At 42.5% G+C, this 27,110-nt stretch overlaps 2 protein-coding genes across 6 annotated transcripts in view; one reads left to right on the forward strand and one right to left on the reverse strand.

Annotated features, from left to right (window-relative positions):
- sgsm3 (small G protein signaling modulator 3) overlaps positions 1–7,287 on the forward strand; it is a 29,844-nt gene extending 22,557 nt beyond the window's left edge. For all 3 annotated transcript variants that reach the window (XM_080776645.1, XM_080776647.1, XM_080776646.1), the window contains exons 13-21: positions 238–292; positions 534–583; positions 1,031–1,183; positions 1,749–1,819; positions 2,226–2,274; positions 2,461–2,546; positions 3,686–3,808; positions 4,171–4,231; positions 5,089–7,287. In XM_080776645.1, the coding sequence (XP_080632771.1) occupies positions 238–292; positions 534–583; positions 1,031–1,183; positions 1,749–1,819; positions 2,226–2,274; positions 2,461–2,546; positions 3,686–3,808; positions 4,171–4,231; positions 5,089–5,172 (732 nt within the window). In that variant the 3' untranslated portion in view covers positions 5,173–7,287. The remainder of the gene's footprint in view (positions 1–237; positions 293–533; positions 584–1,030; positions 1,184–1,748; positions 1,820–2,225; positions 2,275–2,460; positions 2,547–3,685; positions 3,809–4,170; positions 4,232–5,088) is intronic.
- Positions 7,288–7,406: 119 nt separating this feature from the next.
- On the reverse strand, positions 7,407–20,699 carry gtpbp1 (GTP binding protein 1). Of its 3 annotated transcripts, none has more exons than XM_080776648.1 (14): positions 20,427–20,699; positions 17,497–17,608; positions 16,659–16,839; positions 15,981–16,164; positions 15,544–15,708; positions 15,292–15,415; positions 14,943–15,057; positions 13,949–14,093; positions 12,800–12,982; positions 11,597–11,732; positions 11,168–11,346; positions 10,023–10,184; positions 9,311–9,361; positions 7,407–8,516 (listed from the first exon to the last, which is right to left on the reverse strand). In XM_080776648.1, exons 1-14 carry the CDS (start codon positions 20,634–20,636, stop codon positions 8,394–8,396), a joined length of 2,070 nt encoding a protein of 689 aa, XP_080632774.1. In that variant the 5' UTR covers positions 20,637–20,699; the 3' UTR covers positions 7,407–8,393. The 3 variants fall into 3 exon arrangements, with proteins under 3 accessions (XP_080632774.1, XP_080632776.1, XP_080632775.1); XM_080776650.1 differs by having other exon boundaries at positions 16,664–16,839; positions 20,427–20,567; XM_080776649.1 differs by lacking the exon at positions 9,311–9,361.
- Positions 20,700–27,110: the final 6,411 nt, after the last annotated feature.

Raw genomic sequence — 27,110 nt, forward strand, 5'->3', positions numbered from 1 at the left:
CTTGCCCCTAAAAGGATGAAATTCCAGGCCTGACGTGAAGTCCACAAGATGGTCACATATTTCGGCAGATCACCAATTTCATCATAACATCGCCATGCTGGAGTGATTGAGTGTGAGTGAGCGAGCGGCCGAGATTTTGGGTATTTTCACACACACACACACACACACACACACACACACACACACCCTTCTTTAACTAAAAATCTTAAATGTCTTTCTTGTGTTGTTCTATTTCAGCTCATCTCACAGAAGGATGAACACTGCTGGGTGGGAGAGCTCAATGGCCTTAGAGGTGACAATCGTCCCAATGACCAAACACACATGCCACTGGTTCTCCAACATTAGTTTTATTATTATTTCAGGGACCTCACCCCATTACTCTGAGAGTGTACAAACGGACCAGTTTGTACACTCTCAGAGTTACTGATCTGTAAGGGTCCATTTGGGTCCATTGGGTCCCTGAACCAACTTGGACCACTGATCATTTAACACGGCTCATTATAAATGTGTGTAATCTTCTTGTGTGACCACAGGTTGGTTTCCAGCCAAGTTTGTGGAGATCCTCGATGAAAGGAGCAAAGAGGTATGTGAAGGGGGGGGGGGGGGTTGTTGAAGTGAGGGGGGAAAGTATAGGAACGTTCGATCGATCTAGGCAGTTTGGCCCATGTGTAGATGAAGCCCTGGGTATTGAATTTGATGATTGATTGAAACCAAATGGAAGCTTACACATCTGTATCTACAGCGTCCATTTAGTTCCATTTACGGTATACACTGAGTTTTAACTGTGTAGATTGGGGTCCTAGTCGTGTGTAAAAAAGGGGGGGAAATCAGTGAGGAGTGCTCTTGGTTTGGTTTGTTGTGCTTTAAACAAACATTAAAAGTCCATAGACTTGGATGCCACTCTGTTCATTAAAAGTGCTCTAAACAGACATTTAGCTAGCGCCCCTCCAAAAAAGTATCAAATGAGGGTTTGTGGCCTAATGGTTCGCTCCACCATGGGTAATTACTGATTGGTCCACTTTGTATCCAGTACTCGCTGGCAGGTGATGACTCTGTGACAGAGGCAGTTAATGACCTGGCCAGAGGAACCCTGTGTCCTGCCCTCAAGGCCATCTTCCTGCACGGCCTCAAGAAGCCCTCCATCCTGGGGGGGCCCTGCCACCCCTGGCTCTTCATCGAGGAGGTAAGATTAATGGAGCCCCCCATTCCACAAGGGCAGGTTCTAGCTGCAATGGACCTGGTCAATACAATCAATGACAGAAAACCTTTAAGATGGCACACTAATGAAAGTTTAATATACTTAAAGGCAGGGTAAGTGCTATTGTTTTGCTTTATAGAGGTTTGAAAATCCTCCTTTCAACTGGTTTCACTTGTTTATCCTGTATGAGTTCTCTATATTGATTCAATTGGTATCCTGACCCGAAAATGTCAAGGTTCTGTTTATTACAGCTGCAGAGACAGGGAGAACCCTGTTAATGAACACACACACACAGAGAGTCAATGATTACTACTTTAACAAAAAGAAAATCTACCCAATGTTTTGTTAGTGTTATACTATCCCATTTGATACATGCATAACATTATATTCAAACATCAATCAGCTAGAAATAACCCTGCACAAGGTTACCATATGGAACATACAGAAAATGCCATCGTTAACACATGTCTAGTAACATTTTTCTGCTCTTCCAATAAAGAAGAATCATTTGGGTCAACGTGTATTGTTGTACTTTCTGCTCTTCTCTCAGGCGGCCAGCAGGGAAGTGGAGAGAGACTTCAACTCTGTGTACTCCAGACTGGTGCTGTGTAAAACCTACAGGTAACCTGACACCCGCTCTGACTCGCATACACTCCAGATGGATTTACACTGCATAACAGAAATCAACGAGGTGCTCAGTGGAGGTGCAAAAAGCAGAGTACTTTTCAGGGTACTTTATTAAAGTTGAAAACTTGTTTCGACTTAAACAAGTCTTCACCAGGAAGCCTCGTTTGAGTCGAAACAACACAAGATTTTGTATGCGCCCTCTCCTCTGTTTTATTTTTTTAACCTTGGATCGCCTCTTTCTTGTGGATTTACACTTGGTTGCACACCTTGTCGCACACCGGAAATAGCAAATCTGCAAGCTGAATGCATCACACTGCGACACGTTGTGAGCTTGTAGATCATTTCTCTGCTCTCCGTGTTCCTGTTATAATGAATGAATCCATCTGTGCTCTTTCTGCAGGTTAGATGAAGATGGGAAGGTGCTGACACCAGAGGAGTTACTCTACAGAGTGAGTATTGGTTAAAAGCTTACATTACTTAATCTGTCAACTCTGTACTCGTTGTATTGTAAAAGAATCGGGTTTAATGGACATGCTGACTGAGCTTTTATTCAAGTCTGGGACACAAGGCCCATGCAAGTAATTGTGTATTCACTGTTAGCCTGTGATTGAGCGCCCTCTGTCTGCCCCGGTTAGGCAGTGCAGTCTGTGAATATGAGTCACGACTCGGCACACGCCCAGATGGACGTCAAGTTCCGCTCACTCATCTGCGTGGGCCTCAAGTGAGTACACACACAAACACACACACACACACACACACACACACACACACACACACACACACACTTCAATGCTGTCCTTTGAATCTACCAAGTAAATTATTCAGCATATCATTCAAATGCAAAGGTCCAACATGCATTACAAATTGGTACAGAGTGTTTCTCCACACAGCCTGGCTACATACTGTATTGACCCGTTTCACTGGCAGGCTGTATTTAAACACAGCTTACGGTAATAAACATTAATTGTGTGCTGCGCTTCAGTTGGGTGTTTTCTGAATGCCAGCTGCACAGTTAAAATGACATCTGGCACCCACAACGCGCTATATGAAACAGACTCACGGCTAATCATAATGTTATTACCTTCAGCTGTGTTTGCCCATCTAAATGTCAGCCATGAAAAGAGTTTGTTAGAGTCAGCTCAGAATTGAACAGAAAGTAGAAGTTTGCAGAAACAATCTAGAACCAAAACACTGTCTGTTCTTAACCTCATTGCTGGAGTTGAACCAACAAGTGATCAATTTGCCGTTTGTCAATGTGTAAATGATGCACTGAAGAGACCCCACCACACCACCACCCATGGAGGAACTAATTTGCTTAGAAAATAAGGCACACATGCAAATGAAAAAAGGCACACTGTTCTCTCCCCAGTGTTGATTTTGTCGACTAGAACTATGCCAACAAATGTTTGTCAACTACCTTTTTTCACTGACAAACTGAATAAAAACTAAGCTATGATGACTAAAACTAAGACACAACTCCAGGCAGCATCTAAAATAAATGTATTCCAGGCAGCACGTGTTTCTCTTCCATAAGGCAAGATCCAGGGCATAATGGATTATGGATAATAGATCTCTTAAAGGGAATGGCACCTGGCAGACTGATTGGTTTAAGTTGCGTAACGCCCAAACCACACCTACGTATGCATAATGTAATTGGTAGCGGAGGTGTTTTAAGGATTTAGGTGGTGGCACAAGATAGCATTTTTTACGGCGGAACGCCTCTTACACAATTCTAAATCCCAAAATGAAAGAGATAGGGCTCGTCGCGCCCTATGTCTAAAAACGAACTAAAACTGTGCTGTCAAACTCATCACTGTTCTCTCCCTCTGCTGCCTCATGCACCTCAACCCCGCCCCACAGTGAGCAGGTGCTCCACCTGTGGCTGGAGGTGCTGTGCTCCAGCATGGTGTCCGTAGAGAAGTGGTATCACCCCTGGTCCTTCCTGCGCAGTCCAGGCTGGGTGCAGATCAAGTGTGAGCTCAGGTAATGTAGATAAACACCCATGTATGCACATACTGTAAATAAGCTATAAAATGAAGAAGAAGCTGCTGCGGGTCACTGAAGAAGAAGGGAATTTAAATTACCAACCTTTCACCTTTGGTAATGTTTACCATAGATAAGCCAAAATGACAGTGAAAGTAGTCCATCAATATGTACATTTTGAGTTTACTAAGCTTAGTGTCGTGTATTCGTATACTGAGGTGTGCTCCAGCCCAATGTTACAGGTTTGAATCGGGCTCAATGACATTTGTTTGCATATCGTTGTCCAACGTCTAGGTTACTCACATTCCGTCAGTTACAACAACATAAGAGGTTAAAACAAACTATGTCCACTGTTTCCTCAGGGTCCTGTCCAAGTTCGCCTTCAGTCTATCCCAAGACTGTGAGCTGCCTGACAAGAAGGAGGTGAGCCCAGATGATCTATTCTAAACTAAAACGCACGCACGCGCACACACGCACGCGCGCTCGCACAGCCACACACACACACACACACACACACGCACACGCACTCACACACACACTATACAAAGCATGAATGAACGTGTGGCTCTACTGTTTCAGAGGTGTGCTGCACTGAAAGCAGAGGTTGTGGACGTGCTGGTTGAACATCACCTGTTTAGTTGGGATCTCTAGGTGAACTGGTCACAGGTCAGACTGTACATGTAGATGGCATCTAATGCTGCCTCATTAAATTAGTCACTACCTTTTATTAGTCGCCCTATTTTATACCAGTGTTTCCCAAACATGTCCTTTATCCCATTTTAAATTTACTAATTTTACTAATAAATTTAAATTTTCACTGAGAAAAATATTTTGGTTTTTCAAAAGCAGTGAAAATCGTATTGTACTGTAGATTTGAGCTCTTTTTGAAATGGTGCTTAAGTGATGAATTCATAGTGCATTTTTGTACGTTTTGGTCCCGGAGAGACACCACATTTCTCTTTTGGGTCTCGAGCTGAAGATGTTTGGGAACCCCTGAACCTATACAGTAGCTAGCTGCCCTCCCATCTACAGCAAATCACTTCGCTGAAAATAGCTGTTCTACACCGTCAATAGGCAGACATTTCTGATCGTCTGACAATGCAAAGACTAGTTTAGCTCCCAGAGTGGGTGTGACAGTATTTTTCCCTCAGTTTGTTGTCCCTTTCCTTACCAAGTAGTTGGTTGTCATGACAACCCACCCCTCCCTTCTATTTTGGATAACCAGGTACGTAAATTCCCTCATGTTCTCTTAACACCTCTTTACTCTTTTGTTTCCCTAGGAGAAGGAGCAAAGGCCGTTGAAGGAGGGGGTGCAGGACATGCTGGTGAAGCATCACCTCTTCAGCTGGGACATTGACGGCTAGGCACACACACACACACACACACACACACACACACACACACACACACACACACACACACACACACATGCACACACAGTACATGCAGACAAATATACCTCCATCCCAGGCTAATCCCTAATGCTCATATCCGTAAAACCCTTGCCACTTTGTTGCCTACAGTGACTGCATCGCTGTAGGTCTACATGCCATTCTACAGACATGTGTGGTCAGCCTGAGAAAGTAGCGCCACCTGCAGCATAGATTTAAGCTCTGTATTGCAGCTACTGTCAAAAGGTATTTATTTTTTACCATGCTCATTTATTCATTCTAAGCTGGCAGGGATTTATTTTTGGGTTGCTACTTTTAACATTAGCCAGTGACTTGGACCACATTGGAAATTACAATACCTCTGAGTTTTTCTTTGCAATGTTCCTCTAGTTTGCATGCACTGCTGTATGCACTTTCGAGTTTGGTTTCACTTGGAGCCAGTGTGCAAGTCTTCACTATACACTAACAACGATACATAACGTCGTTTGTTCCATGGGAATGCAGCATTCTGCAGTCAATCAGGAAGCATTTATTTTCAGTAGGAACTAACTACTAAGGGCTGTCGGCCTTCCATGCACAATCATGTGTGCATGACATGTGCAATGAAGGATCGAGCAGTATAGGTCATTTTCTTGAACTGCCTTTGTCTACATGTAGCTGAAAGTAGGGCACAGAGTTTGCGTCCGGAGACACTTTGGCCTTTGACATAGTCCTAAATTCCACGTTGACCCATGAATTTCCAAATGTAGTAGAACAGAACATTCCAAACCATGGAGCAAGTGTATACACCTCCAAGATGTTCTCAATGTTAAAGAGGGAACGACACACTGTCCCACTGGAGTGTTGCTATGTTTTATTGTCAACACACATGCCAAGTAAAAGCCTTTCCCTAGTTGTATTGGTATGTGTGTTCAATGACAATTGAGCAATGGTAGTAAACACTACTGTACAGTATGTATGACATTTATGTACTGAAAATGCCACAGCCACCACTTGAGTGTTCTGAGAAGATCTCCTTTTTGTCATTAAGTCTCAAAGAAATGTTACATTAATGTATATTTTTAGTACATATGGAGAGTACATATCCTGAGTGTACTCTCTTATGCAAACAAGAACACTATTTTTATTTTCATGTTTCCCCCCAGAAGTTGTCTTAGCAGAGGTGCTAGGAAAAATGATGGCAGATTAATGTGTGGTATAATAACATATCAACATTTGTAGTACTGCACTCTGAGCTACAGCAAATCCAAATGAGCCTTTATGTATTTTGCTTTATAATTTATGAGCAAATACGGCATTACGCAAATTTGGAAATTTGGATTTTGAGTAATTCTACATACCTCTGCGTTCTTGGACATCCCTGTTTTGACATGGATTTTCAGACAGACAGGTTTGTTCCCTCTCACATCTAGCTACCTACAGTAAAACTGAGTTCCTGGGTGTTTCACAAACTACCTTTTTTCCACACTCATTTTGCGACTATTCTATGCCGCAATAACCTTGATTAATATCTAGCGGTATTGAAATGTTTTAATTTGCTGAAAAGACATTTCTAAAGATTTTGGCTCATTGCGTTAGCTACCAATCTGAGATCATGCAGTTGGAAAATGCGTTTATTACTCCACCAGCGGCCAAGCTTGACACAAGATACTTTGGGTGTGCCATCGAAAGGTTAGCAACAAATTACCATGACATTTCCAAAGGTTTCTTTTCGTGTATATATAGTTTATATGTATTTTATATAACTTTTCCACGGTAGGAAAAAGCATTTGTTAATTTAGTTTTGTTTTTTACTATGTAAGTATAAATCAGATTATATCAATTGTCAGAAAATGTCAGTTGAAAGATTATATTGATCTCTATTCACAAGGTGAAAAAAGGTGTTTATCCAACCAACAAATGTCACTTGTCACTCCTGTTCATGTACTATTATGGAAAGATTGAGGAAAGTGCTATATTTCTGGACCTAAAGAATCACATTGTATGTACAGTATACTGTATTGAACTACTATAAAGATTATGAATTTATTGACAGAGAAGTTCCCTTTGTCCATTATTATTTTACAAACGTCTGCTTTCACACTGGCAAAGAAATGCATGCGCTACTTGAATTATTCAGATCTGGCAATTAGAATCTCCATTCAACATTTCTAAAGCAACATTTCAAGAGAAGTAGAGCCCATTGAGATGAAAGACAAAGCAATAGGTAAAGTCAATAAAGCCTGTTTATTCATGGAGAACATTTCAGAGGCATAGTGTATTGAACATGTAAACAACAACGGCCCATAACAGATGCTGGGGAACTAGATATTCAAACGGCACTGCAAAATACTGCATGTATTAACAATCATGAGTAACTGCTGGAGGAACATCGTCATGTGCTGTATTCTGTGTTAGAATGTCAAATACCGTCACAATGATGTTCTGTAACCGGAGAGAGAGTGATGCTTTAAGCTAGAGGAGATGCATTTTGGGAATATAAGAGCACAAGTGAGTCAAGTCGGAAGATGGATCACTTGGAAGGCCATCCTGGAGATGTATTATGGTGAATAAATAATTATAAAATCTAATAGCTTATATTTTCACATCTACAATTATTTAAACCACTATTATGTGCCTTCTGCTACATTCGCTGTGATTTTTTTCTTTACACTTCGGGTCTATTTTTTCCTTCTCCCGTTCAGAACACAACTATTTTACATAATGCAGTATATAAATATTACATGGACCTGTTTTGCATTGCCGAGGCCAAGGGAATGTATGGGTGGGGAACTGGGTCCACTTATAGCTGCTCAGATGGGTCCACGACCCTCAATGGATATCATCCTCCTTCACTGCCAATTGGCTTAGAGAAGCGTGGGATCATGCTGTGGCCTCCATTCCAAACCAAAGACTAATACCCTCTTCCCTTTGTTCTTGTTAAATGGGTGGAGTACTATAGTAAAATCAAATGATGTAAATTATTGTCAGCAAGTGGTAACCTCAAAAACCACATTACTGTACAACCAAATAATATGTTTTTGTTTGGAACATATCCCTTATTGTTCCCTTAAAAAAATTAAAATAGATAAATAAATAAAAGGCAAATCAAAGAAACTAATGAGACTGAGACGTCATCTAAAGAGGATTGGTCCAAAGACGGATGGGAGTGCTCAGGAGGAGGCGTGGACTGGGGGGGAGGGGAGTGGGGTGTTCTAGAAGCACCCCGTCCCTGATGAGGAGGATGGAGCTGTGGTGGAGTTGGTACTGCTGCTGTTCTGGCCTTTTCCTTTATGCCTCTGACCTCCTCTTCTCCTGCCACCTCCTCCGGACTTTGGCTGCATGTGAAAGAGGACCAAAAAGTCATCATTGGAAAGGGGGCTGAGCCGCTGAACTGACTACAAATTTTGTACACTGGCATTAGGTTAGCATTCCTGTCATTATGAATTTGACAGAAAACCTCTTGCTCTACAAATACAAAACAAAAACTGTAATGTAGAAAATGGTGTTGACCTAGTCTCGTGTAGCCAGACAACTATTCCACAATCTCCGAATGCTATATAGAGTCTACACCTCCCCAAATCCGAGTAAGGAAGCTGCCATTTCTGTTCACGGAAATATATCTTTTTAAATATCTTTACATTTTATTGTTTTATTTCCATTTCTGCTAAGCAGCAAGCTACCGGTATATATTATGCTCAGTTGATTTATATTTATATTAGGATAAATTTGCGCAACTGTAAACACGAAAGAAGAGGCTTCACTTCCGCTTTATCCCTTACTCATGATCAGAGCTTCCGTGCTTCAGACTGTATAACAGAAGTGTTTGAAAATTGCGAGAGGCAACAGTCTGGCAACGCGAGACTAGTGTTGACCCAACTGAATCCTCAGTTCAGCTTTAATGTGAATCTAACCCAGCGATTCTCAACATATTTTCAAGGACCCCCAGTTTGATATGCATTAAGCCACAGACTCCCAATTTGATACAATTACATTTTGATCTCTGGGACCCCAATCTACATTGTTAAATCCATAATTTAACTCTGAGAATGTTCAAATGGAACCAAACGGACCTGTTTGGTCCATTTGGCTGGTCCATTGTTTGAAAAACCTCTGACCTGACCCACTTTACCTTGTTCTCCTTGTTGCCCTCCTTTATCTGAGGGTCCTCATCCCCCTCTCCCTGAGGCAGCCAGCCACGCAGCAGAGGTGAGGGGAAGGGAGAGAGACGCAGCTCAATAACAGTCATGTGATCAAAGAGGGAACGAGTGCCACGCCAAAGACAAGCAGTGTGAAAGGATGGATACAGGTCACAGGAAACAGAAACGTTTGATTATGGACAAAAGAAGAAAGATCGAAAGTTGCGTTAGGCTTGAAGACAAGGAAACGGCAGGGAAAACAAAACAACAGCAAGGAAACCAGAAAACAAGGTAAACGGGGAAAACAAGGACACTGAACAGAGGATACCTGTGGGGATCTCACCTAGAGATCCCCACAGGAAACAAGGAAACAAACGGAACAGAAGAAGAAAGAAACAAAGAGTAATCAAGGAAACTGAACAGGAACAAGAGCTGGAATGGAAGAGCTTTCAGAGTTCTCGGAACACTATCTCAAGCCCACCACACACCGGCTGCGTCCACCGCGCGGCGCCGCGCGGCGGACACGGCCGCCTCCATTATTTTCAATGAACCTATCGCACACCGGCTCTGTCCGCCGCGTCGCGCCGCGTCGCCTGGCGCGCCGATAGAACACAGTTCTATTTTCCAGGCGGCCGTCGCGCCGCAGACGGTCGCAGACGGTGTGTGATGGGCTTCACACACTTCAAATGATTTTCACAGTCTTACCGGTTGTTGCGTAGCGTTTGGAGTTGTCTGTGCTATCGTTGCTGCAGCCTCGTTGGCAGCAGTCATGCCATCCTCTTTTCGGGGCGGCGCCTTTTTCGTGGACTGCATTTTGATTTGTGGAGGTTTGGAGTTGGACGGCAAATTGTTGGTCGACTGCAACAGCTATAGAGAGTGGCAGTGAGAGTTATTACATTATTATACATAATATATATATTATTTCAAAACTCCTTAAAACTGAGCTCCCTGCCATCCTTCGGTCAGTTCAAAGGAACGCTCCAGAACAATTCACCGTGATTGCTCCTGCTTCAATTGATATATTTGACTGGTTGTTGTTTATTTTACTCCATTTAAGTTTCTTTGTAATTTATCCTGATTTATAATGTTGTGTTGATGTATTGTTTTGACTGTATTTGTGAATTGTAACCTCGGCTACATTGAAAATGAGGGCTTGCCCTCAACTGTATTTCCGAGTATAAATAAAGGCGATGATGATGATGATGATACAACAGGTCGTTTTGAGGAAGAAATCTGATTGGTTGAACCGCTTTCTAGCCGTGTTTCAAACCACATTATTTCAAAAAATAAAAACAAACAATTCAGCCGTGCTTTTCTCTCAGAGCGCAGCAGACTCGGTGGCTAGGCTAGCTTGTTTCTTGGGACATTTGTTGTCCTAGTGACTACATCCGTCATTGAAAAAGAAAAAAATTATACTGTTGTATAATTGCAATATTCCACTTGAGGGAGTGGTTTAACGTCATTAATGCACTTCTGTGTTTCCTTGGGAAAGTATAACGGAGTCCTTCTGCACTCCTGCTTTGCTTTCGGAACATTCGAGCTCCTGCAGCATCGCAGGCGTGCATAATGACGTTAAACCACCCCCTCTTGTGTAATATTGCTTAATTAGTTTATTAGTTGTCAGATGGAACTACCATTAATCACACTTTGAAATGTTTATGAGTAGCCACTGTTTGTGAGTGAAATAGACAAAGCTTGCACTGTCTGAGAGACCCACTCATCAGCAGTTACTATTGTCTCCACCAGGCCGAAGGCATGGGGAGAGAGCATGTTTTGCACTCTGTTCATGATCTCGGGTCATGATCGTACATAACCCTCACGTGGAGTGGTCCAGACTGAAGCATTGGTACCTTGGTGATGGTGCCCACAGCCTTGGTACGGCCCTCCCTGAACACCAGCCTCTGGTCGCAGTGCAGGTACTCGGGCGTCTTGATGAAGCGGAAGTGGACGGAGGCCTTGTCGCCCGTCCGTAAGCAGTCCCTGTTCATGGTCAAGATGGTGGCCGTCTGTCTGATGCTGCCACAGTGCACTGGAGTGGCGGAGGATGCGTGCGGTTGGACAGAGAGTAAGGTAAAAAAAAGTTACACACTTGGTGACACACATCGTTTTGTCCATTTGTGTCATGAGAAGACACCTAAAAAAAGGTATGCATGTCTGGTCCATTTTTTAACCACTTTCTTAAACCCTATATCATAGTTATTTTCAGTTATTTTGGCTAAATGGTTGCCTGTTTTGGCAGATTTGGGGATACGGTTTATGTGCCAGTGTGTGACACCCACCCATGGCCTGGTATCGGGGGGATATGGTGGTGGGATGGTGCAACACCAGTATCTCTGCCTCAAACTCCCAGGTGGCCTGTGGGCTTAACCTTGGAGACACCATCACCATGCCTTTCCTTATGGACGAGCGCTTGATCTGCAGAGGGAGGAGGCGGTAGAAACAAGTCAGTTTCACCATTATAATTGTTTTATTATTATTATAACAATATATTGTTGCTGTCAGGAAGAAACCTTGAATCTCTCTCGCTCTATTTTTTTTTTAGTGGTGCAACCACTCCTATAGACAGCTGTGTGTGTGGCTGGGTCTGTCCCTGTGTCCGAGCACGAAAATAGCGTTATAGATATAGCTGAAGATCTGCTATGTTCGCTATATTAAAATATTTAAACCGGTTTGTCCGTTTTATAAAATAAATATTTAACCAATGAAGAATATTAACGAGCTTGTGACCAAGTAATAATTTTTCCTGAAATGTAACTGTTTTGGACATACGATACAAGGTTTCCACCAGACCGCGATGATATGCCACTGTGAATAACCTACAATTCAATGTGGTTCATATAAATAATGTTATGTTAAAGTCTAGCAATGCGAGATTGCATGAGTTATTGTAACATTCCATTTAATCATTATGTAAACAACTTAATAAAGTTATTAATTTATTACTTAATATAATAAGAGGGCAAGGACATTGGACATTATTGTTTCCCCATCCATCATTAATAGCCCATTGTTTTTCACAGTTCATTATGTCTCGTCCCATTACACTTTATGAGCCCCATTAAATCCACATTATTGATGACAATTCAACGCAATCACATTTTTATTGTATTACACTTTACTGCAAAAACGTATTTAAAATTGGATGTGGATTGTCACTACTTTACCCCTGACTGAGAATATAGCCCCTCACAATGAGTAGCACTGTGTACATTGTGCAACACCTAAATTATAAATGTGAATGGGTAACTTAAAACTATTCTTTTGTGTAGCTCTGACTTATGTGACTGCAGATTTCCAAATGGTGTAGAATCGTTCATTGACGGGCACATACATTTGGGTGCTGTAAAGGCTGACCTGCACATCACTCTGACTAAGCTCAAAGACCCCTGGGGAACCTCGGAACCCACTTTGAGAACCACTGATCCCATGCAGTCCTAAACCGTGCCAGCAGATGGTGCTGGGAGGAGGAGACCCCCACCTACCTTTTTGAGAGCGAAGGAGGCGGTCTGTCCGCCCCTCACCTCCTTGACAGGCATCCTCTTGCGGTGGATGGATTTGACGGCGATGGGCATGAAGCTGCCCAGGGGGTCGGGCCCCAGCAGCATGGTGTCGTTCAGACGTATCAGTCCACGTAAAGTAGTCCCCGAGACCACTGTGCCCACCCCCTGGCGTGTGAATGAGAATGAGAGCGAGCCTTGAGGCATCAAACAATGTTGTAGTGCGATTCATACTTTACAACTCTTTCTGTCAATCCATACATCTTTCTGTGGGTTTTGCAATTATTTAACGCTTTATTTTATACTTGCAAAGATGTTTAAAAATGGCATAATGACGGGCGCTAAATAAATAGGGATGCTAGCTATGAAAGCGGTTAACCAGTGAAAAGTATTAGAGCTTGGGCAAAATGTCCATTGTAACCGTTTTTTAGTTTCCCCCATGTTTTGGACATGGTTTGTGTTTGTAATTTCTTTTTCTAAAACGGGTAGTCCCAATACTTCATTCTGATTGGCTGGTTACCGTCACGTGACCGGTGTAAATTTCACCGATAACCCACTCCTTCAATCACTTTGTATCATCCTGCAGCCTTGTAGCTGAACTGGGGAAGGGGAGCGCTTCATTGCTTTACAAACACATGCCGTGCGGGCGTCTAAGCACCGCCTGGCTCATATGACTGTGAATGTGTGGCTCCAGGCAGCCCTGTAAATACATCAAGCGCTATTCTGCCGTCACATAGGCTACTTGCCGAGCAAAACAAGGAAGTGTTGTGGCTCTGGCTCGCTCGCTCTGGTGGCGCAAAGCGTAGCTAATTTTGTGAATGTAATAGTTTTATTAGGTTAATATTGCTATAATGTTTGTAACCGTTTTAGAAAAGCAATAAGCCACTCGAGGCCCCAGCTTACCGGGTATTTTACACTGGCTTTACACTGCAACGTGAAGCTGATAGCTAAGGCAGAGGCTGCGGCACACAAACTGATTATACTGCCAGGTGCAGAAAGCTCTAGTTTATGAGTCATTCTTGTAAATGTTATGCTTAGATGTGTGTGTGAGAGAGTGTATATATATATATATATATATCCATGTGTAACTCTGAGAGTGTACAAACGTTCTACTCTCAGGATTTGACAGTGTACCGGTACAGAGTAGGTGTCGTCTATCTGGAACTCTGCAGGCTGGTCATCTCTGTACGAGGTTCTGGATGACAGCAGGTTGAGAAACATTTTCAACAGCTCCATGTTCTCCCCCGTCACGTTGGAGATCTGGAAGATTGGACACATCCTGGGAGAGAGACACACACGTACACGCACACAACATATTTTGAGTTCTCAATCTGTATGAACCTTTGAGTGAAAACAAAATGTATTGTATAGCATGTTTCATACACAAAGGCAAATTCAAAGCCCCAAATGTTGACAGTTACTCTTGATGTACGAATAGGAACACTCTAAATTATCGAGCAACGATTAAGCACTCCGACGCCCTCAATGTTTATTTACGAGGCAGATTGTACATTTAGAATAAGACGAGGAGGTAAAGTAAAGGCATTGAGGTAAAGAGTGAGATTGAATGAATAGAGTGATGGATTGACTCTCCGAATTTGGTCCTAATTTATTGAGAGCACAGCCCCTTGAGATGCAGCATCTCATTTTAGAGGTGGTCCTCTAAAACTCACTGACTGACTCAGCAGGTGACTGAGTGATTGAGGGAGTGGCCGACTGTGTGACTGCATGTCACCAAAATGTGGAACGCCCTACCAACAGTCATTAAGACATGTGAATCCCTTGACTCCTTCAAAATCGCTCTAAAAATGCACCTACGGAGGGCTGCAATTCGAAACTGGCCCCTGTAAAAATGTCTGAGTCCCCCCCACCCCCTTTTCCCCTCACTGTATTATCCTTTCCCTTTTTACCTCCTTTTATGATCATTTCCTGTTTTTTGTTATATAGAAGTGTATATTTGTACGTCTCTAAATGTTCTGATGAGTTGAAAATGGTGGACCCTATTGTAAACAAGTGTAATGCTTTATGGTGTCGTCCACAGTTAACAGATTTGTATTTAGTTGTGCTTGAAATGTACCTATTCTGCATGCTGTTAATAAATCTTTCAATCAATCAATCATGTGTGTACCTCTCGGAGCTGAAGTTGGAGGCCGTGACGATGACATCGTCTTTGTTTTGGACGAGGACAGGGATCTTCCTACAGCCGGGGGACTTAAGTAACCTCTGCAAGAGCTTCAATGTCTCTGTTACCACCAAATCAATACAATACATGTGACTGTTAGGCAGGTAGCATCACCCTTAAGTGTCTTGTTTTCATTACACAAACCGACATATTTTGTTTATTTGTACCCTTGTATTTCTCCCAGTCATTATACAATGAACATGTATATTTATGGAACAGCTATTATTGCAACATTCTTTACACTGTCTATCAGAGTTAAATTAACACTCTGGATTTTGCAGTACAGTCGACTGACCTTGCAGGATGTTGGCTGGACACATGTCGATCTTGGTGACAACAACAAACACAGGAACATTGAGAGCCAAGGCGAGGCCCAGGTGCTCTTTGGTCATCCCTACAATACCCGCGTTACTACCCACCTACAGAGAAGGAAGATGAAATGCACTGTAAATGTTGCAGTGAAATTTCTATCATGCCAATTCAAATTCCCCCCGTGTAGAGCGGACGCTTGGTAGGGGGCCCGTCACACCACTCCCAGCTCTCTAACCATGAGCATGCAGAAGTCGGGCAGGTGTCCGGTCATGCCAAACACGGTGGTCTTGAGGTACTTCTCGTGTCCAGCCAGGTCGATGAAGGTGATGACCTTTGAGGACTTCTCACAGATCTTGGTCCAGTCCAGACTTCCTCCATGACTGTCTGGTTTATTCACCACCTAGAGAGACATGGGTCACACAGAGACAAATCCTCAGGGCTCATTTAATTCAGAGAGGTATAGTATGACGTATATTTTAAAAAAAATCAGTAAATCGAAGAAACTCCATAAATTAGAAAACAAATGTTTAAGTAGTAGTGAAAATTGCCGTAGCTTCAGATCTGTTACTTTAGTTTGTGTCCCGGGGAGACATTACATTTCTCTTTTGGGTCGCAGGCTCAAACGTTTGGGGACCACTGCTCTAATCCATATCCTGTCTCCCCAGCTCGCACCTGTCCCTCCTGGTCAAAGCCCAGGATGTCGTTTCCCACGCTGCTGGTTCTCCCGCTCTCCATCTCGTGTTTGTGTCTGAAGAGCTTCTGCCGGGCGAAGCCCCTGCCGTTGTCCAGCTCTCCGTGGGTCAGGACCCCCAGAAGCGTGCTCTTACCGGCGTCCACGTTGCCCACCACCGCCACCCTGGAGGAGGAGAAGACACAGACTGTAAGTCTGCATCTCTAACCTTGACAATGTTTACACCACACATCATGATCTGATTTAAAGCCGCAATCTCATGTCCCTACCCGGGTTTTGAACCCGGGTATCCCGTGTGAGAGACCAAACTTCTGCCGTTCTTCCTAGACAAAATCCTTGCTTGGCCAGGACATACAGTATATTACGCTTATGAGGTTCAGACTGACACCAGGATCTATATTTCTCAGTGAAAGAGTAGGGAGACCACTTCCAACCACTGCAATGTACTAGTTATATTGTATTAACATATTCTACCGTGCAGTTCATTTAAAATAATGTTTTATTCGTTCTGTTGTTTTAGATGTTCTGGCTGTCCAAGTGTACAAAGTGGTAAATTTGTACACGTTCAGTTACAAATGGATAAATGAACAATGAGGATTTCGCTGTGATGGATGGAAGTGAACATGTCTCCAACTTTCCACCCTGCGGCAGTGCCTCACCTGACCTCCAGGAAGTCCAACTCGCCCACGCGTCGGCGGATGAGGTAGTCACGGACCACGCCAGCGGACTCGTTGCGCTCGCGCAGGGGGATGAGGTCGGTGTCCAGCTGCTCACACAGGGAGTGCACTGTGGCCACCGATGCCTCCATGTCCTTATCATCCAGACCCCAGTCTCCTCCGTCTGGTGAGCAGAAATGATATTAATACTGTACATTGTATTTGTAATGTTTAGACATTCAAAGAGAGGATAAAACATCCGCACTAAGCTAAAAGAAGCTAAAAGGATCGTTAACAGGTCCCCGTTTAATCGACGGATGCACGTCCTGAGTAAAAGCGGCCATGTTTTCCCGGCACACCAGAGCTCCTATTTTGAAGGAATCAATGTCAGGAATGATTGTGTTAAGGAACCGGAATCCTTAAAATCCTAAAGGACCATGTAGGATTATCACTTGACATTTTGTTCCTTTAAAACTTTGTAGTGTATATTACGACTGGAAAACATGATATGAATTAAACCAGATATCCTCTGGGACTTTGGATATTGTAATGGTGTGATATGGCGTGCTGTCCGTTCCTGGTTTTAAAACTCCTCTTGTAGTGAAACGATGTCATTTTATGAACTTACATGATTAGTATTTGCCTTTACCTATTTAGTTTATCTTGTTGTGTTAAATATTTAGCCAAATCACCAAATCACCCAATCACCCCCACAAATTTATATCATCTGAATATTGATATGAAAGGTATAATTCAGTCAAATATATGGTTTGACTGACTATATGTTTGTATATGACATTTGCCCAGTCCTACTACTGTATATACACTGTGTGATTCTCACCTGAACCCATTCCCACCACATAAATTGTCTCTCCACAGCCTTCGTCCATCCTGTCACGTAGCTGTCGTAGTAACGAGTCATACTGCTCTCCGTTTGGACTCACCAGGGCCAGCTGGGGAGTGACAGGGTGACAGAGACGGTGAGAGACACTCAAAACAAACATCTACTGTTGGTCATCCCTCAAATATGGCTGCAACTATTGAGTATTAATGTGATTATTCTATCGATTTTCTTTCGATGAATCGAGTGAAAATAGCCAATCCACAAGCTCATAACATATTGTGAGCTTGTAGATTGCCTATTTTCCTTTAAAAACAAATAATTGCTTAATAACATGCCCAAAATATAAATTAATTTCTTAATTTATATACTTTTTTTAAATTAATTGATTCAATTGATTCTTTGATTAACTGTTGCACCCCTACAGTGAAATCCTCAGTGTTAAGTGTTAACTGACAAATGGCTAAATTAACAGAATGTTACTGTGCAGAAAGGTTGTGGGACTGGACTGGTGACCTGTCATTACATAGCATTGCATCAGGCGTTACCGCTTTGTTACCTTCCCTAAGTGGACGTCATGTAACAGAAGCTATAACTGAGATATTTCATTCATTTCAGACAATTCATGTCCAAATAAAAGTACTGGATAAATAAAACATGTCGATCAGAAGAAGTAGAAGTACATAAAACTGAAGTTTTACTTCACAGAGACGCAGAGGAAAAAGAAATTCAGTATCCATTTCTAACTCTGAGAATGTACTGTGTAATTGGAAATGGTACATTTGTACACTCAGTTGTTCTCATGACAGATGACAGTAAAGTGACAATTTAAGGCCTTTTAAGACCTTTTTAATACCTAAAAAAGAAAGAAAGAAAAGACCAATAGACCATTACTGAATTATTATTATTATAAAAACTAATAAAATTGTCAAGTAATATAAGAAAGAGGCGACAATTGAAAATAGCAGATCTACAAGCTCACAGCGCCTCGCAACTGTGGAACCGATAATTCATAGGCACTTGACTTGTCACGGCGGGGGGTCCCCAGTTAAAATAATGATTATTTTGGGGGGTCATGTCCTGAAAAGGTTGAGAACCTCTGCTCTAGTTAAATGATCACTGATAGTTTACAGTGCAGCTGTCTCTCTTCCCACACTCACTGCCTGGAGGACACATGGAGACAGACACTGGCACTGCACTGCATTAACACAAGCCTCCATGCTGGTGGATGACAAGGATCAATAGGCTACATTCGAGCATACACAGTCAAATCCTCCTGAGTGTTGGTGTACAAATGGAACCACATTTGTAAACTCACAGAGTTACAAATGGAGAAACTAACGCTGAGGATTGTACTGTATGTTGCCTCAGGCTGTCGCCTCGGTTGGAATTATCATAAACACAACTGCTCTGACTTAAGCTGCACTGAAAACCACATAATTTCCAATACAATTAGACTGGACAAGACATCCAAGACAAACTTCTGATATGTTATCACCACGTTTCCATCACGACGGCTGTGACAATGTTGTGATTCAAGACATGCGTAATTGCGTATTATTCGTAAAAATGTTATGAACTTGTGCATCAAATTCTGAATAGTGTTATAACTATTGATAATATTTTAAAATGTGTTCTAAGGCTATATACAGTCAGTGTGAATCAGTGTGAATACACCATTGCACTAAATATGCCATAGCAGATCAAATACTGTTTATTAGGATTATACAGTGTACTGTTACTGTATTATAACATTATCTCAGAGGAGTGTTGACCTGTAAGCATCCATTTAGATTTCTAGTTAAATGACCTGGGATTGTGTAGTAATAGGCCTAATATAAAGTGTAGACTAGAGAATCATATAAGTCTCAACCCACAGATAAAACTTTGGGTGTTAAGGTGTGCCTGAGGCCTGCCTCCCAGCTGTTGCAACCCTCTGCAATGTGTGTGTGTGAAGATACTATTCATCTATTACTCAATCACATGCAATCTGAGCCTACAGCCATGACACATGGATACACGCGCACCAATCACTTGCTGCTGTGTTTCATCAGCCTGTCCTGTCCGAGTAAATCATCAGGGCAACTCAGTTTTAGTGGCTTGTTTGACAACACAGTGACTGGTGGGTGATTTCACCCAACACCGTTGCGTAGTGCCTGCCCTGCACGACTCTTCAGCAGCAGCAAGTTCTTGAGCTTAGTCCAGTTACCCTGGGTAAACATGGTAACTTTGCTTTGCTTTGCTTAGCAGCAGCAGTAGTTAATAATAATCATAAGTACCTGTGTATTATTTAATCTTTTTGAGGGGCGCTAACCCTTTCCTATGCCCAATTGAAGACAAAAGTGTTTAAACACAAACATTGGAGACAAAAGTGAGGTCGCAAATTGTGATTGGCCAGAATGAGATGCTGTATGATGATAAGAGGAGAGCGCCCCTCACTTCACACGGGTGTGATTTTTTTTAATTTATTTACAAAAACGAAACTAAACAAAAAATGTGTATGCCCTAAATCAAGAGATACAGTGCTATAGCCTACTGTTATACAGTATACACATATAGCATCAAGTAGCTAAGCTAACGTTTTAAATGTCTATGAAAGTCCAAACTGCAATTATATTGAACATGCATTGCAAACTAGGTTTAGGCTGCAACTTGCGTCAATATTTAAAAAGCGCTCGCCGGTTCCATGCATGCAATGAGAAGTGGAGGAGACTATGCCAATGATGCCATATGCTTCATTCATTTACAGCAGCAGCCATGAAGGCCTGTACTGTACGTACAGGCTGCACGTCGTCGTACGGCGGTGTCGCGAGCCGATAATAGCACGGATCTACAAGCTCAGAACGCTTGTAGATCCGTGCTATTTTCTGCGGGGCGGGCCAAGCTATATCTCTCTCTATAATATCCATCTATATTTCATATAAATATACCTTGCTGGTGAAGTCCACCCTCCCTCGGTCCCCGAGCTCGCCGTTGAGCATGTCCCCGTCTTCGAAGCACTCGTCCCCGGCGTCGTCTCCTCCGCAACATCCTCCTCCTCGGTCCGGAGCGAAGATACTAGTGGGGACGAGAGCGTCCGCGAGCGCTATCGAACCCGCCGTGTTGTTTATACTCAGCTCGTGCGCTGCCATTGATGCCATGTTTTTTTTTTTTTACGCCAACAACCCTGCAAGTCTCCTCTCTCCTCTCAGCCCCCCTCCTCCTCCCCGTGTTGATGCCGCTATGCTGAAGACGAACAGTAGAGTAGATACACACACTGACCCTCCTCCCGCCCACCACACACTACTACAATGGCTATAATATAACACGTATATACACACTGATTTATTTGACTGAGTATATGATACGATACACAATTTCAAACAAGCCACTGACTCTCCTGTCGTGCTATTTTGTCTCGCTGTATTGTTGTTTGTGACATTTCTATTTAGCCGGCTATCATTAAATAACCATGAGGCAGGTGTGGCCTTTGTTTGTTGGTAGGATCCTGGCCAATGACGTCTCTCTCCGTTGTAAATATTTTACCTGTGGGCCAATGACACGAAGGGGGTCGTTCATATCATTTAAGGATGAGGCAATGTTGTGCTGCGCCGTGCAATTGCACTAAACTGAAATGAAGTGAAGGCCCTTATCAGTCATCACAGACAAACGTACAGTAGGAAGTAACAGTGATCGGGGCCAGGGCCGATGTTACAGTAATATATATGTCCATAGGGCCTAGGCCCTGCCTATAACTTCGTAGCTGAAGTCAAGTGCAGTGACAGTTTAATCTACTTGAGTGAGTACCCCTCCTCCATCCTTTGAGGGCCAAATAGCCTCTGCTCTATTGAATTTATTAATTCACTACAATTATTTGAAAGCTTTATTAATGCAAAATATATGATTGATAGATCAATTCAAGCGAATACCAAATGACTCGCCCCTTTACCAACTCGCCCTAGGCGTAAGTAAATTATGCTTAAATGTTTAAACCTATAACCTTATTCCTAACCTTAACCTCAGTAAAACTATGCCTAAACCTAACCCTATATAACATAACCCCAGTAAAACTATGCCTGCCCTAAACCTTACCCTATACCTAGCCAAGCCATGGTTCACATGACGCTCGTACTTCACGAGCGTCATGGCTTAACTTCCGGCAGTTTTACGTTTGCTACATTTACATTGTAAACGTGCATATAAACATTCCGATTTCAAATATAAAGTACTCGCCACATGTGACATATGCTTATATGAAACGATTTTAAGATGACCCCATGTTATTCTCCATAGAGAAATTACTTCAGTGAACCAGGCAGAACCAGGGGATGAGCGAGTGGCTCTTCGGCGCTCTATATCCAATGTGGACCATACAAATTTTGATGTGATAATGTCCTTCAACCTGAGCCACTTGATGCTAATAAAACGAGCCAGGAAGAACAAGTGTTCTGTAGTATGTAAAGATCCCAAACCAAAACCCAAATATTTATTTTGTGTGGTCTGTAGCTTCTTTTTAAGGATCTTAAAAATAATCTAAAGATCTATAGCATTCCTAAAGGCCTATTCATACTCCAGTTTTAGGTGATAAGGTGACCACTGAAACGGTAGTAAAAACAGAGATGTGTTCGAGTGAGCGGTGAGTCGCTTATCGTGGCGTCATGTTGTAGTTTTCGGTGGTCACCTTATCACCTAAAACTGGAGTTTGAATAGGCCTTAAGAATAACACTATAGTAGCAGCTAGTGTACTTGGTCCTGCCAATATTTCAAGAGCACTTCTATCTATAAACTCACTTTTTCATTGACATTTGAGATCACTTTTAGCATCATACTCTCTAGTTTATTCATTGTCTAATATACAGCCTATAAGTAACTTCCTCAGCTTCTAGAAAGAATGCGAGCACAACTCAGTCACAACTATTACAAAGTGCAAGGCTCTGAATAGTCATCAGTGCCCATACCCGAGGCGGGGGTTGGCGATAGGGCCTTTCTGTGTGGAGTTTGCATGTTCTCCCCGTGTCCCCTAGGGTAGATACCCTCACAAAAACATGCCGTAATCCTGGTCTCTAAAACTACCTCCCCCTGGCCAGCCGGGGCGCCTGATGGAGGGGAAAGGAACTGGTCGGAATAACGTGTCCCTTCCACGCGCTACGTCTGACCGGGGAAATTCTCCTCTGTCAGGTGAAAAGAAGCAGCTTGGACTCCTCATGCATAGAAGGAGGCAAGGAGGTCAGTCCGCTGCCCCCCCAGGTTGGCAGAGGAAGTGTAGCGCCCAGGATTACTTAGATAATTGGCACTGGGTGAAAAGAAAAACTGGGTTACAAAATCGTGGGATAAAAATTTAAGAAAAAAAAAAAATAGTTCAATAAAATGGGAAAAGAATGCCAGCACTCATTGAAGTGTCCTTCAGGTATTATTTAGTCAGATAATCCACGGGCAAACCATGAATGGCTCAGTTTAAAAAGGTAGTAATTTATGTTGTATTCATGTGTTGATATAGGCCTGCCCTAGTGTCAGCTGTATGCTGAGGAAGGCTTTGGTCAAAACATGACCAAACATCGTTCATGGTTTGCCTGTGCCGTATCTCAATAAAAGTAGCTACCTGAAGGACACCTCTGTGAGTGTTGGCTTTCTTTTGCTGATATGTTGTCTGTCTTGTCAGGTTTCAGTGTCCAACGCTGATTTTAGTTCTGTACCATTGTACCAAGTAATTTTCGACCTAATTTTAATTTATCATAATGAGAGACTATAGATGTGATCGGCAACGTGTTACAATCACAGGTTGACTTAATGGCATTAACATAATATGGGGGAAATAGTCCTTAAATGCTCCCTTGAGGGACCCCACATATTTGTGGATGAGGTGAGGACATGCAGGTGCCATTCACATCCACCACTTGTTCTCTATCAGATAAGACCTTAACCATTGTAATGATTCACTGTTAAAACCCAAAGGCCTAAGTTTGCTCCAAAAGGATATCATTTATGTGTCAAGTGCTTTAGATGATACAGCATAATCAATGCCACAATACTTTCCCATACTGTATCTGCTTATTTCCTAGTGATCTGTTACATATAGCAGACAGGTACCGGTATCTATCTGTATTTTTTAAATAGATGATACTGAACAAAGAATGCATGGAGACAAGATAGTAGTTATAAGGTTCTAATTTTATTGGGCTTTTTGTATAGAAGGATTGGTCTAGCCAATTTGAATTCACGTGCAACACTTGCATACACGCTCATGCTTGTCCATGAGCCTGTGTGTGTGTGTGTGTGTGTGTGTGTGTGTGTGTGTGTGTGTGTGTGCGTGCGTGCGTGTGCGTGTGCGTGCATAAGACAAAGAGGTTGTTGAGTTCTTGTTGATAAGGAATTGACAAACAGAACTATTGCTGTGATACAGGCTATCAATTGACAATTGTCAATGTGTGTGATGTCCAATCCCACACATACTGCACACTTAATAACTTATAGTCCCACCTCTCTCCCACACCCCTCTCACAGATGTGTCAACAAGCCTGCACGGCTAACAGCCATAAACAAACACTGTTGCCGTCTAGAGATTTAGATAATAGGTGTCAAGTTAGTAACACCTATTATTATTTCATATATTTGTGATATGAAATGTAATTTATGTTTGCACGTACAGTATGTAGGTTACGTACGAGATGTATTCAAAGTAATCATGTTACGTGTGGTTTGTGTAGTATTAATATAATAATAAACTTTGTTTGTTGCACCTGTACAGCACCTTTATATATTTATGCATACTGTATCTTGGGCCCATGCCCCTAAACAAGCCTTATAAACAAGTAGAATGACACAGTGAAGTCTAGTTAAGACTGCAGTGATATGCTCTCTCCTTTGTTTATGTTGGCAGCAGTCTAGCAGCTGGGCTCTGATTAAGCTATATACCTTCAAATTACTTTTAGGACGACTCGCAAAATGGCATACTACTTGAGATAAAAGCATTACCGTAATTAGATTTTAAGCATCTTTTGATTTAGGAATGGTACATTTTAGGTAAATATTTCTTTGAGTTGACAAAAGGCTGTTTAGGTCACTTTGTTTATATGGGACTTAACTCTAAATAACACCTAGTCTAAACCGTCTGGGTTTATTCAGGAATTCAGGTCGATAAGTCTTAAAGAACTCATCCTTTTTTGCTTTGGGGCCAACTAATGAGATCTTATCCTCATTTAATTTGACAAACTCATTACAGATGAGCATTTTGAGAGCTTATGTAACAGTTGACCGATGTGCGATGTTGGTCAAAGCTCCAAGCATACAAAAACCCAGGAATGCAATTTTAGGTCAATTTATTCGTCTCGGCAGTCGGCACTAACAGTCCGTGCACAAATACAGTGCTGCCAGCACTATGTGAAAAATTAACAAAGACTAAGACTAAGAAAAAATATTAAGAAAAATAAACACTTAAACCCCAAACTGTTAAGAAATCTTGCACAAAGCTTTCACAAAGGGCCTTTTATCTCTCTCTCAAGGATGTTACCTGTGTTCCAGTCTATCTGACTATGTGACAAGTAACCAGGTATAGTCTGGTGAGTGGTGACCACCGGAGAGACGGGTGACAGCCTGAATGTAGACTGCACCCAGGTCCATGAGCAGTATGGGTTGGCGCCCAAGCCTGTGTCTTCCGTGAGGAGGAAGCCCAAAAACCCTCGGTGAGGCCTTCAAGCCGCAAGCGGAGCCTGCAGCACCACTGTTGCCCAGGTGGAGAAGAACCCACCACTACTGAATAAAGTGTCTGATGCTGGAAGTCTGCATGGTGCAACGCACAGGTCCTGGACCTGGTGAGAGCAGGAGTGGACCTGGTGAGGTGTAGGAGGGGCCCGGACAGGAGTCAACCCACAGAGCCTATAGTCCTTCCATGCGCCAGATTGGTCTACCTCCCAGTCCCGGCAGTCGGCAGAGTAGTCCCTGTATAGCTACTGGGTCGTAACCGGGACTTGATCACCCGGCTGGTTCAACTGAGTAAGGGGTATGATGTTCGCGAGACCTGAAACCCTGATGACCTTGGGATACAACACTGAGGATACGTCCCAGGTGCATCCATGCAATGTATTTTTGTTGTTATCTCACTGTACTGTCCCTGCAGCCTCCCAATAGAGGGTATGCGCATGCATATAGTGAATGGCAGATCGAGTGGCAAATCGAGTGGCAAAATGAGTGACAAAGTGAATTTAATGTTGTTTAAAGTCATTTCATGCAATGAAATAGGACTTTTCTGTTTGGATGTATGGGCTGTCAAGGCCAGAAAGTAGTTTTTTGCCACTCAGTAGGCATTCCCGCATAACTTCCTGGTATGATGATGATGTCACGCGCATACCCTCTAGGGAGTGGATCCTACCACAGACAGAGAAACAATTATATTAGCAACAATTAGCTGTTTCATAGGCTACATTCTCCATAGATTACTTGGGTCACCTGTGTGTGTGTGTGTGTGTGTGTGTGTGTGTGTGTGTGTGTGTGTGTGTGTGTGTGTGTGTGTGTGTGTGTGTGTGTGTGTGTGTGTGTGTGTGTGTGTGTGTGTGTGTGTGTGTGTGTGTGTGTGTGTGTGTGTGTGTGTGTGTGTGTGTGTGTGTGTGTGTGTGTGTGTGTGTGCGTGCGCGCGCATAGGGCATGGGCTGCCCCTGACAGCTTCAGGCATAATTTTACAATGGTGCATTTATATACATAGTGAGAACACATTTGTGACACATTTTCTCCAAGACTAATGGAAAATTGTGCTTCCCTGTTCCTTCCTGTAAGCCTATTGTAATGTATGTTCGGAACTAATTTAGAACACAAGCTGAGAGGTCAATAACACAGCTCTCAAGGCAATTTATCAGGATTTCATGGTAAATTTTTACGGAGCTATATGAGGCCTAAACCAAGAAGAACCAAAACAGATACATTAGCAGTTAGTTCATGTGATTACAAATGTTGTTACATTTCTTTTTAGTTTATTTGATTGAAACCTCCCTTTCAAGTATCTTGTTTAGAAAGGGAAAGTTTGGTCTGTAATTGTTTAGAACTTCACAATCAAAATGTGGTTTAGTAGTAGAGCTGGATCCCTGAATCGGCTTGTTGGCAGATCTACTGTACAAACTCAAAAGGTTTTCCATGCATCATGGTTCTCAATCAGTTGAAAACCCCTGATCTAGAAGGATTCAAGGAACAGAGTTAAGACAGCAATTAAGTGGAAGAATTAACACTTTTCAGCTGGTGAAAGGTTATCCCATAAGTGAAACTTATTTATTTATTTTTACTTTCCCCCCTTTCCTGTAGCAGATAAAGCTGCCATAATGCTCTTACATTACCAGCTATACTCTTCAGCAGTTCCAAATATTTAGCGGTCTCCCAGGCAACATTGTGATGCCTATTTTTATCTGGCTGATGGCCCTCTGTGGTCCTCTCTCCTTGCTGTCTGACTAATTAAACTACAATGTTGTAGTAATGGCCTAAAGTAATAAATTATCTATAATTATGTTCATATTAATACAATTCACTGTCTTCTCCCCTATGTGCGGCTGGATAGTGTATTAAAATCCACGTCTAATTTCACCAAGTCACCATGCAGTCTTCCCAAGTATTGCAAGATTCTATTGGCTACTTAAAACGTCACTCAAGTGGCTGCA

The sequence above is a fragment of the Protomyctophum bolini genome (genome assembly GCF_963924005.1).
Source record: "Protomyctophum bolini genome assembly, chromosome: 11".
In the NCBI taxonomy this organism is placed as follows: Eukaryota; Metazoa; Chordata; class Actinopteri; order Myctophiformes; family Myctophidae; genus Protomyctophum; species Protomyctophum bolini.